Genomic DNA, 12,068 nt, shown 5'->3' with positions numbered 1-12,068 from the left:
TTGGAGTGATGGAGTTGCTCATCTCCTCAGCTCTCCTGTAGGAAAGCCTGGCTGAAGCTGAAGTTTTGTGTCCCCAGGACATTTTTCTTGTGCCTCCAAATCTGTGGGAGTGACAGCAGTGCTGGCCTGTGGCTGGTCACATTCCTGGCTCAGAGCTGACCTCTGCATTCCAAACCCTGTTTCCTCTTAACCTGCCTGAACTCCAGCTGTGGTAGGGGAAAGGAGAGGAAATCAAATGTGATTTCTGTATTGCTGGCTGGATTTAAAGGCTGATTCTCTTTTCTTCATTTGCTTTTTGCCAACCAGAGCTTTTAGTGGCCTTGGGAAGGGACCCACTGAGAGTCCCAAAAAAACTCCTCCTGTCACCTGTGAGATCAAAAGGAGCTGGGAATGGGAGGAACATCCCACTGCCCAACCCACAGGAGCAGGTTAATGGGACAAACTGGGGACCATGCCTAGATTCATCCATTAAATGTCACTTAATTGGGAAATGGGCAAATAAAATTCCCCTCGCACGTCCCCAGAGCACAGTTAGGAGCTTTACAGGAAAATGTGCCTCCAGCTGTGTGTCTTCAGTGCCTGGCAGCTTCTGGGGGTTGTTATTTTTTATTCTCCTCCCTGCCCCATCCTCAGGTGACATTTTTTAGTCGTGGTGCAAATTGCCTTAATCTGAAGATGACAAGTCCCAGCAATAAAAGGAGCAGCAAATCCTCCTCTCTGCCTGTAATTATGTCCCTGCCTCCTGTCCCCATTTGTCACCCTAATGCAGGAGCCCCTTGATGCTGCCACAGCCGTGTAATTTCTCTGTATGAATATTCCATGATGAAAAGGGGACAGATGGCTGCAAATTCTGCTGCAGAATAACATTTTCCTGTCAATGATGCACTGTTTGGGCTTTACGTGGGGAGAGCAAAAGTGGCTCTCAAGATGTGCTCCACTAATTGTCAGCCATCAGCAATTAGCTGCTTCCCCCACTCCTCCTTCCATCTCCCCAGGAGCAGGGAGACAACAGGAGGGAAGGTGGATTTTCAGCTGGTGGGAATCACTGTGGTTTCACCAAAAAAAAAAAATGGGTCTGTCCCTCTCCCACCAGCCCATCCTCTTTTTTCTTTTTCCCTGCCTCTTGTGTTGTGATGTTTTAGGTGATGCTCCTTTAGCAAGTCCTGAGCTTGGCTGCTGCTTCCTCAAGCTCAGGAGGATGGAGAGTTTTCATAAATATATTTGTGGGAAACACCACTGAATGTCTGTCTCTCAAAACTGCTTCAGTGCCAGCACGTCCAGGCTGTGGGCTGACAGATCTGGGAATGTTTGCACTCTTCCTCAGGGGCTTGGGGAAGGAGAATCTCTCACCCCAGCAGTTCCCCTGGGATGAGGGAGGGAGGGGCAAGCCCAGATTTTTGGCAGGAGTCAACAATTAGAATGCTCAGGGAGGTGATTTCTATTTAAAAACAGGAATTCCTAGAGGCTGGACAGGCTGAGTGATTCCTGGTTGGATCTGGTGGAGCTGAGCTGGCAGGGATGGGTTTGGTGCTGTCCTTGGACTCCTCCTCTCATCTAATCTCCATCCCAAACTCTCTGTATGAAATATTAAAAGCCTTTCCCACTGCCCCCTGCTCATGCTGCATTTCTTGTCTCCACAGGTCAGCGGACAGACTGTGCCCTGGCCAGGTGGGTGTTCCCAGGGAATTGTGTTCCCAAGGAAAATCTGCTGCCAGTTGGTCATTGCAGACCAGTTACCAGCCCAGGGCTTGTGTCTGTCTGAAAAACACCATAATTTAATTTAGAGTCCCAGGGTGGAATCCTGGAGTGCTTTGGGTGGGGAGGGACATTGAAGCCCAGGCTGCTCCAAATCCCATCCAGCCTGGCCTGGAACTCTTCCAGGGGTGGGGCAGGGATTTAATAAATGTAATTAAATTTATTATCAATTTAATTAATAGAAACAAATTCATTTTCTTGCCTTGGTGTATTAGTGCAGATCAGAGCAGGATGGGAAAATGAGGGAAATTTCTAAATTTGGTGCTGTCACCAAAATATCCTCCAGATTTAGGATTTTATAACCAAATCCCTGGTCCTGGGAGAGAGCTGAGCCCAGGGACTGTGCAGGGCTCACCCCCAAATTGAGAACCACAAATGGGGAAATTCAGTGCTGCTCTGCTGTGCCTGATTCCAGCAGGGTGGGGAGTGCACAGAGAAGAAACCTTTTAATTCAATTAGGATCAATCCCAGAACCAGCACTAAGCTTTTGGTGGGGCTTTAGTGAAACAGAACAAATCTCCATCCCCACACTGGTGGGTTCTGTGCATCCTCTTTGACAAAAGGTGATTATCCCAGCCTGGACTCCTTGCTGCTGCTCCCATTCCTCCCAGCAAAGCAAAACTGACAGCTCCTAATTACACCCTGACATCTGTAATAATAAAATATTATTCATCATGAAACAATTTTAAATATCAAAGAATGGTGCCTGCTCACAGTTTAAAACCCACCTCATTGTCTGTGACAGCCCGTGGAATTGGATTTTTTAAATTTTTTATTTTTATTTTTCATTCAGTGTTTTTGATTTATTTCTTTTTTTTTACAAAAGGAATTTCCCCCAAATTAACACATTGTACAGGCTTTTTTAAAATCACACTTCTAATCCCCTTATTTATAATTCAGCAGCCATCTGCCCTGGCAGGGAATTGGCTGGAATGATACATTAGGGCCTCTCTGCTATTATCTCCCTTCCTTCATTTTTACAAGAAACTGAAGGAATTTTAAACCCCAGCAATAAATTTTGAGAGGAAAACCCTGGCAGAGCAGAGTTTTTTTCCTGTTTTTCTGCCATTAATATCTACCAACCATCAGCAAATGAGAGCAGACAGACAAGGCTCAGCCTGGCTGGTGTGTGCTGGTGTTTGGTGCTATTTATTTATTTGAAATCCTATCAAAACTGGAATAAGGACTCCTCCAGCACAGGGGGAGCCAGCCTGCTCTTCCCTGAGCAATTTATATCAAACTTCATCCCTGGATACAGAATTCTGGCTGGTGGGAATTCAGTGTCAGGGGGATCTTTGCTCAGGCTCCCTTGTGCAGGTTTGGGGTGGGTTAAAGTCACTGCAGATGAGTTCCATGAATGGAATGAGGCTCTGGATTTGTCATGGAGCCCATGTCAGCTCCTTCCCTGCTCCAGAGTGGGATGGGATACAGGGATACAGGGATGGGATACAGGGATGGGATACAGGGATGGGATACAGGGATGGGATACAGGGATGGGATACAGGGATGGGATACAGGGATGGGATACAGGGATGGGATACAGGGATGGGATGGGATGGGATACAGGGATGGGATACAGGGATGGGATACAGGGATGGGATGGGATACAGGGATGGGATACAGGGATGGGATACAGGGCTGGGATACAGGGATGGGATACAGGGATGGGATACAGGGATGGGATACAGGGATGGGATACAGGGATGGGATACAGGGATGGGATGGGATACAGGGATGGGATACAGGGATGGGATACAGGGATGGGATACAGGGATGGGATACAGGGATGGGATACAGGGATGGGATACAGGGATGGGATACAGGGATGGGATACAGGGATACAGGGATGGGATGGGGAGGAGGATCCTGACTGTGCTGGGATCACTGGGAATGAGCTGGGATGGATCAGGATGATCCTGACTGTGCTGGGATCACTGGGAATGAGCTGGGATGGATCAGGATGATCCTGACTGTGCTGGGATCACTGGGAATGAACTGGGATGGGCAGGATGATCCTGACTGTGCTGGGATCACTGGGAATGAGCTGGGATAGGGGAGGATGATCCTGACTGTGCTGGGATCACTGGGAATGAACTGGGATGGATCAGGATGATCCTGACTGTGCTGGGATCACTGGGAATGAACTGGGATAGGGGAGGATGATCCTGACTGTGCTGGGATCACTGGGAATGAACTGGGATGGATCAGGATGATCCTGACTGTGCTGGGATCACTGGGAATGAACTGGGATGGATCAGGATGATCCTGACTGTGCTGGGATCACTGGGAATGAGCTGGGATGGATCAGGATGATCCTGACTGTGCTGGGATCACTGGGAATGAACTGGGATGGATCAGGATGATCCTGACTGTGCTGGGATCACTGGGAATTAGCTGGGATGGATCAGGATGATCCTGACTGTGCTGGGATCACTGGGAATTAGCTGGGATGGATCAGGATGATCCTGACTGTGCTGGGATCACTGGGAATGAGCTGGGATGGATTAGGATGATCCTGACTGTGCTGGGATCACTGGGAATGAGCTGGGATGGATCAGGATGATCCTGACTGTGCTGGGATCACTGGGAATGAGCTGGGATGGATTAGGATGATCCTGACTGTGCTGGGATCACTGGGAATGAGCTGGGATGGATCAGGATGATCCTGACTGTGCTGGGATCACTGGGAATGAGCTGGGATGGATTAGGATGATCCTGACTGTTCTGTTCTGCTGTTCCCTCCCTCTCCCCATCCTGGACCAGTGGCAGGCGCAGCTCCACTGTGAGGAAACAGGTAACTCATTAACATTTCCCTCATTAATGGGGCAGGGATATGGTGTGGAAAGGGGAGGAGTGGTGGGAAACAAATTTTTATCTGTCCCTCCCTGTCTTCCATGGACCTTTTCAGTCTGGTCTGAGAAATCCCTCAAACCTGGGTCCAAAACCATTTTCCATGGGAAAATTTAAAATTGCTTCAGACCTGGAATCTGGAAATATCTATATAATAATAATAATAATAATCATCATCATCATCATCATCATCTGGAAATGTGGAAATATCCCATCCATCCTTGAGCTGCTTGGACAGTCCTGGTTTATGGGATCCACACTGTTGTTTTTTGTCTCCTTTCCCTTTGTTTTCCCTGTTAAACCTGCTCTGCCTTCCTGTAATATAGACTTACAAAGCCAGGCTTTGTGTCCCTGGCCTTGGGGATAATCTGTTGCTTTTTGGTACCCAAGTGAACTCAAAGGTGTTTCTTTGAGATAGGAAGGGCCCAGAGTGTTTCTGTTGATCCTGTAAGTTTAAAATTTGGGAATTCCAGTTCACACAGTCTGGGGCTGCTGCTTTGGGGATTTGGAGTGAAGAGATCAAGTTGTGCTCTTGTTGTACAGACCCAAACCTTTCTCATTTTTTATTCTATATTTTTTTTTCTCTTCCCTGCACCTTCTGCCTGCTCCTGCTGGGATTGCTGGGCAGGATTCCTCCCAGGCCATTCCCCTGGTGGTGGAGAGCTGCATCAGATTCATCAACAGGCACGGTGAGTGGGGCTGGGATGGGCCACCCTGGGCACCCACCCCACCCAGGGGGCTCAGAAATGCTGAAACACTCAGAGACAGAGAGCTCAGGCTGTGCACAAGCTGCCACAGAAGGAGAGTGACTCTGTTTTTGGGGTTTTTTTGTTTTTTTTTTTGCCTGCATTGCTGGTGTTGTGTGTGCAGTGGCTGCTCCAAACAGCTGACCTTGCAAATGTTGTTTTGCCAACAATATCCCTTTTTATTCCTTGCAAAATAAGCTTCCCATCCATCCCCAGCACTCGTGCCTCCCCTCCACTCACCTTCCTTTGAGCCCTGAAATGTGGCCTTCACCAGGAACAATCATCCTCTTCATGAGGAGGAGGAGGAACACTCAGAGTTTGAATGTAGGAGGTCAAGCAGTGAATTAATTGTTCACTTGCTGCCACAGAGAGATGATTTATGCCTGCTTGGAAGGCTGACCTCTGCCAGCCTTGAATGCTGTACATTTACTGCAATTTGTTTTCATTTTTAATTGATATCATTTGTTAGTAGAGTGTGAAGCAGCTGTTAATTAACACGTGGAAAGAAGTGGAATCTATCTTCATTAACCAAGATCAGGGCAAGGTCCTGTTTGTTTGCCTTGTTCCATTGCTATTTTAAAAACCATAATCTGGAGTCCCATTCTCATCATCACTTGCAATAACCAAGTTCTGTAATCCTTCTTTAAAGCCATACTTGGATATTTGCTGGAGAAATCCCTGAGACCACATTGCAGTGGGAACTGATGGTGGATAAATGGACTCCATCAGGAGAGGCTGATTTCACTCAGATTCCAGAACTGCCTTTGATTTTCCAACAGACTCAGCTGAGCCCTTTGTAAATGTTTTAGTTTTCCTCCTGGCATTGGTCATATTTCACTCCTGGCTGCTCCACTGCTGGTTTATGACTTCCTCTGGGCTGAAAAATCCTCTGGGGATCCTCCAGGGTGAGAGATAACATGACTGGCTGTCAGAGCCCTGTTGCTCCAGCAGTTTAGAAGGGTTCATAATTTTTCTGCTTGTGCTGAGTTCTGTTTTTTCATATTCTGGACATCTCAGAGAAAAGTGGATTTTAAACCAGCATCCTTCTGCCTGTGTTCTTATTTTTCCTTTATTACAGGAGCTGTAGCTGCTGAAGGTGTCATGTTATTTTATCTAATCTATCTTTCCTTGTTATCAGCATCTCTTGTTTTCCTCCAGGTTTGCAGCATGAAGGAATATTCAGAGTCTCTGGGTCTCAGGTGGAAGTGAATGACATCAAAAATGCATTTGAGAGAGGTAAGGAGGAGCTTTCCCAGTACCCCAGGAATTCTTGCCAAGTGTGGATTTGTGTGACTGCTCAGAGCTGCCCTGAGTGCAGCTGGCTCCTTTTTCTGCCTTTGATTTCTGTGTTTCCTGAGTGAGGCTCTCCCAAACACCCTGGTGCTCATTAACCTTGAATTCTCAGTTGTTTGCTGTTGTGCTTTGTACCCTGTGGAGTGTCTGGATAATAAATACCCTGAATTCAATCTCCTCTCATGTCTGATAGCTTATTGATTGTTTGCAGCACTAAAGGATGCTGAGGATTTCATTATTAGGTGTAACTGCAGTTTCCTCCCCTCTCCCCCAGCCCTTTGTGTGCTGCAGGATGAATTTCCATGTTGCTTTTTCTTCTCTGTGTCGAGGCACAGCTTGGCTACATTTATTCCAAATACCAGCCAGGGAGAGAGAGGGAAATTTCAACAGAGTGTTAATTTGAGGTAGCTTTTAATAGATGGGGTTTTTCCCTGGAAGAGGCACTGCACACAAAGGCAGGGAGCAGCTGGGGGCTCCTGACTCATCAGCTCCTTGCTGGGCTGTTCTCCCTGGCAGAGCAGGTTCAGAGGAGCAGCTCCTCAGGCACTGCCTGGGTCACTGGCAACAACAGGGCTTGTGTTAATCCCTGCACTCCCCAAGAATGGCATCAGTGGTTTTCTCTGCTTGCTGCTGCAGGAGAAGGGCACTCATTAATTAGGCACAGCCAGTTGATTTTGCTTTTTTGGGGGGGAGAAGAGTTTAATGAGCAATGTGTGGTGGGTGGTGTCACCTGTCCTGAGCTCCACCTACCTGAGGAGCAGAGGAAGCAGGAATGTGTGTCACAGTCAGGAGAAGGATCAGAATCTTTTTGTATAAAGAAATACCAGCTTGGGGAAATAAAAAAGAGGATTTCCCCCCCTTCATCTCACTTGTCTGTGTAAAACCTGTGATGTAGAGGAGTGCCAGAGTTAACAATAAGGTCCCTGCAGTTTATTACTTCATCCAGAGCCCTTGGTGGCAGTTAATATCAGGGATAATGCTCAGGTTTGGAGTGGCCCATTTATTATCCCTGTGTTATTAAGATAATAGGCAAGCTTTGGTAATTTCAGTCACATAATGGATATATATAGCTTCAATTTGAGGATTGCCCCATCATTAAATCTAATTATGTCTGATAGGGAGTTTTCCCTAGGGAACAACTCCTTGAGTGAGTATCTTCCCTTTGGTAATGCAGACAAACTGTGCTGGATCTGCAGCAGCAAATTGTCCCAGAGACATTTCAGAAACACCAGAAACACCTGTGTCACCTGGGCCAGGTGTGTGTCACCTGTGTCACCTGGACAGGTGTGTGATGCTCAGTGTCCCCTGGGCCAGGTGTGTGATGCTCAGTGTCACCTGGGCCAGATGTGTGTCACCTGTGTCACCTGGACAGGTGTGTAATGCTCAGTGTCACCTGGACAGGTGTGTGATGCTCAGTGTCCCTTTATCACCTGTTCAGGTGTATGATGCTCAGTGTCACCTGGACAGGTGTGTGTCACCTGTGTCACCTGTTCAGGTGTGTGATGCTCAGTGTCCCCTGTGTCACCTGGACAGGTGTGTGATGCTCAGTGTCCCTTTATCACCTGTTCAGGTGTGTGATGCTCAGTGTCACCTGGTCAGGTGTGTGATGCTCAGTGTCCCCTGTGTCACCTGGACAGGTGTGTAATGCTCAGTGTCACCTGGACAGGTGTGTGATGCTCAGTGTCCCTGTGTCACCTGGACAGGTGTGTGATGCTCAGTGTCCCCTGTGTCACCTGGACAGGTGTGTGATGCTCAGTGTCACCTGGACAGGTGTGTGATGCTCAGTGTCCCTGTGTCACCTGGACAGGTGTGTGATGCTCAGTGTCCCCTGTGTCACCTGGACAGGTGTGTGATGCTCAGGCCCCCCTGGGTGTCCCCTGCATCACCTGAGCTGCAGTTTTGGGTCTCCCTGCAGCCTGCTGTCAGGTGGTGGAGCTGTCATGTTCACACCTGCTCAGAACACCTGCAGGAGCATCCCCACCCCCTCAGGTGTCATCTCAGGTGACTTTTGGCTGTCCCAGTGTCCTTCCCCCAGGCCTCTCTCTCACCTTGCAGTGCAGCTGGGCTGGGTGGGGTCTCCACAGATCCTTTTCTTCCAGTGCTTTATTTCCTCCACTGTTGTGATTTTTCTCTCTTGCTCTGAAGGGGAGGATCCCTTGGCTGGGGACCAGAATGACCATGACATGGATTCCATAGCAGGAGTCCTCAAGCTCTATTTCAGAGGCCTGGAGCACCCCCTGTTCCCCAAGGACATCTTCCATGACCTGATTGCCTGTGTCAGTAAGTAATGAAGAGCTGCAAAGAAACAAGATTCATTCTTCTCATCTCCCACCTCTTCCTCCCTTTTTTGCTGACTCCAGGGTGAGTTTTTGGGGTTTTTGTGCTGCTGGGCTGGTCTCTGTTACCCAGCCTGGGCAGTCACCTTTGCACAGCCATCCTTGCTCTGACAGCACTGAACAGGGAGATAAAAATGGTGAGATTTTAAAGGCTGTGTGATGGGTTTTGTGAGACAGCCCTTGGTGACAGGATTCTTTTAAAAGAGAATAAAGCAAAAACCCCTCAGTTGTGTAAGATAATCTTGAAGAGCTGCCATCAGAGGATGTCAGGAGTGCCCTCTCTGAGGCAGGATCAGCAGCAGGGCTCCCTGCCCTGTGTGCTTCCCCTGCATCTCTGCTGGCCTCAGCTGACAAGGGACTTCTTATTCATCCCCCTTTTAGCTCCATCCCCACAAGGGACCATCCACTGCTCCTGCTCAGCACATCAATCATCAGGGCACTCACAGCTGAGCTGTTAACATTTTTCATGATTTCTAAAGGTGCTTCTGCCAGGCAGAGGGTTGTTTGTGCTTTCTCTATGTGAACAACATCATTTTTAAGTGGCCTGGCTCTTGCTACATCCCCCAGAACTGAAGAATGCTTCCATTGTGCAGGCAGAGAAATGGCCTTTGCAGGGGCAGCCTCTGAGAGAGGCAGATCACTGAGGAGAGATGAAGCCTGTGCTTTTCTGCTCCTGATAAATGCATTTCCAGCCTTGGGTTCATGTATGGGGGAACAAAATCCCCTTTCCCCCAGTGAGCTCTCCCTTCTGGACTGGTTTGTGCTGCCCACTTCTTCCAGTGGGGGCTGCACTCAGAGCCCTTGGACTCTCAATTTGGGTGTCACACTGCTGCTCCTTTGCCCTGGACTCTCAATTTGGGTGTCACACTGCTGCTCCTTTGCCCTGGACTCTCAATTTGGGTGTCACACAGCTGCTCCTTTGCCTTGGACTCTCAATTTGGGTGTCACACTGCTGCTCCTTTGCCTTGGACTCTCAATTTGGGTGTCACACTGCTGCTCCTTCTCACACCCCCTTTCTGAGCTGCCCTGGAGGGTCCCCTGTGCCAGAGGCAGGTGACATCCAGCCCCAGGAGTGCAGGGTTTCCCTGCAGGTTCTGCAGGCAGATCCCAGGCTGCAGAGCAGGGGCACTGCTGGCACTGCCTGGGGCTGACTCTGTGTCTCTCTCCCCTCCAGCCATGGATAATTTGCAGGAGAGAGCTCTGCACGTCAGGAAGGTGCTGCTGAACCTGCCCAAGAGCACCCTGATTGTCATGAGATACCTCTTTGCATTCCTCAATCAGTGAGTACCCCTGGGATAAAGGAATTACTGAGGGTGAGCAGGGCAGGGACACCTTCCTCCCCCCCAGCTGCTCCAAGCCCTGTCCCTTGGGCACTGCCAGGGGTCAGGGGCAGCCACAGCTGTGCCAGGGCCTGCCCCCCTGACAGGGGCAATTCCTTCCCAATATCTCATTTAACCTCCTCTCTTCCAGTGTAAATCCATGGTAGGGACTCCTGGTCTGGAGTTGGGCTGCAGGTGGGCTCTGAGCAGCAAGAACAGAGAAGAAATAAAGCCAAGTATTAAAGTCAGCACCCAGAGCTTTTGAACTGCCTTTGCAGTTTCTGTTTAATTCCTCAGTAAATTCCATCAGTGTCTCATTTTTTACCTGATCCAGAGCATTTGTGTCCCAGAAAACCCAAAGCAAACCTGAGCTCAGCTGTGTGTTCTGAGCAGGGGATGCTGATGGTGATTTCTGCTGCTCACCCTCCTTCCCACCTGTGGTTTTTTTTTTTTTTTTGCAGTTTATCTCAGTTCAGTGAAGAAAACATGATGGATCCCTACAACCTGGCCATCTGCTTTGGGCCCACACTGATGTCTGTGCCTGAGGGGCATGACCAGGTCTCCTGCCAGGCCCATGTCAATGAACTGATCAAAACCATCATCATCCAGCATGAGAACATCTTCCCAGGAGCCAGGGAGCTGGAGGGGCCAGTCTACAGCAGGGGTGCAAACTCAGAGGATTACTGGTGAGAGGGGAGCCATGGGGGGCTGTTCATCCATGGATTAGGATGCTGCAGTTGTTGGTTAATTTGGGATTGCAGCATCTGGCCCAGCCTCTCAAAAATCTGTTTTGTGGCAGCAAAGATGGCTCTGGTCTCTCTGGAGAGTCCTTAACAGAAATGAGCTGGTATAAAGTAGCTATTCAGTTGTCAAAGCTTGCTCACTTATCTTGAAGGGCAAGGTTGTGGAGGGATTTTCTTGGATGTTCTGTTTGGTAGCTGCCAAAATCAATCTCTTTTTGTTGTTTTTTTTACTTTTCTTTTTTTTTTTTCTCTCTCCTGCTTTCTCCCTGCCTGTCTGCAGTGCCTTTGCCTCAGACACAGGGGTCATTGCAGCTGAACCTCCAAGGCTGTGGCACAGCTGAATTTCCAGGGCAGCCCCAGTGGAGGGGGAGGGAAGAGGCAGGAATGCAAAAATCCCCATTTCCACCCAGGCTGGAGCTGCAGAGCCCAGCCACGTGCTCAGTCTGAGAGCACATCTGGAAGCAATTCAGGCAGAGCTGCTCCTGTCATCTGGGGGGAGGAAAGGCTTTGCTTTCCTCCTGTGCCTCCCTCTGAGGAGCAGCAATGCTCATTTGTGTCCCACTGCTCCCCCCATGCTCTCCTCCAGCCTCACAGCAATGCAGGGATTCTTTTCATACTCTAAAATAAATGGGGTTTTTTACATGAAGTCACTGTGGTGACAGAGCAAGCCTTGTTCCCCTGGCTTCTCTCAGAGCTGTGGGATCACTCCTCCTTCAGAGGCTCCTCCAAACTCACTGCTGTGTGCTGAGGACTTGCCAAAACCTTTTGGAAATTCTCTTCATTTCACCCCTCTCTCTGATGTTTTTAGCTGATGTTATGTATGAAGGAATTGCAGGGAAAAAAAAAAAAAAAAAAAGCTTAATAATATTTATGGCTTTCAGGAAACACATAAATTTGAACAAGAGGTTTTGTCCCATGAGGTGAAATGGATAAAAGTGTGCTGAGTTCCCTCAGTGTGGGTGGGGGCAGAGTGTCCTGGGGTGATGGCAGGGAAGGAGATGAGGGATGGATGCACCAGGAGCTGCA

The 12,068-nt window shown here is 48.8% G+C and overlaps 1 protein-coding gene across 4 annotated transcripts in view; it reads left to right on the top strand.

Moving 5' to 3' along the window:
* SRGAP2 (SLIT-ROBO Rho GTPase activating protein 2) overlaps window positions 1–12,068 on the top strand; it is a gene marked incomplete at its 3' end in the record, with an annotated part of 89,503 nt that overhangs the window by 62,522 nt on the left and 14,913 nt on the right. For all 4 annotated transcript variants that reach the window (XM_079327272.1, XM_079327273.1, XM_079327275.1 and 1 more), the window contains exons 12-18: window positions 1,641–1,668; window positions 4,519–4,549; window positions 5,234–5,294; window positions 6,510–6,587; window positions 8,790–8,924; window positions 10,155–10,260; window positions 10,761–10,985. In XM_079327272.1, coding sequence (XP_079183398.1) covers window positions 1,641–1,668; window positions 4,519–4,549; window positions 5,234–5,294; window positions 6,510–6,587; window positions 8,790–8,924; window positions 10,155–10,260; window positions 10,761–10,985 — 664 coding nt within the window. The remainder of the gene's footprint in view (window positions 1–1,640; window positions 1,669–4,518; window positions 4,550–5,233; window positions 5,295–6,509; window positions 6,588–8,789; window positions 8,925–10,154; window positions 10,261–10,760; window positions 10,986–12,068) is intronic.

The sequence above is a fragment of the Erithacus rubecula genome (assembly GCF_903797595.1).
Source record: "Erithacus rubecula genome assembly, chromosome: 26".
Classification (NCBI taxonomy): Eukaryota; Metazoa; Chordata; class Aves; order Passeriformes; family Muscicapidae; genus Erithacus; species Erithacus rubecula.
The sequence above is the reverse complement of the archived record's forward strand: the minus strand, read 5'-3'. Positions and strand labels throughout refer to the sequence as shown.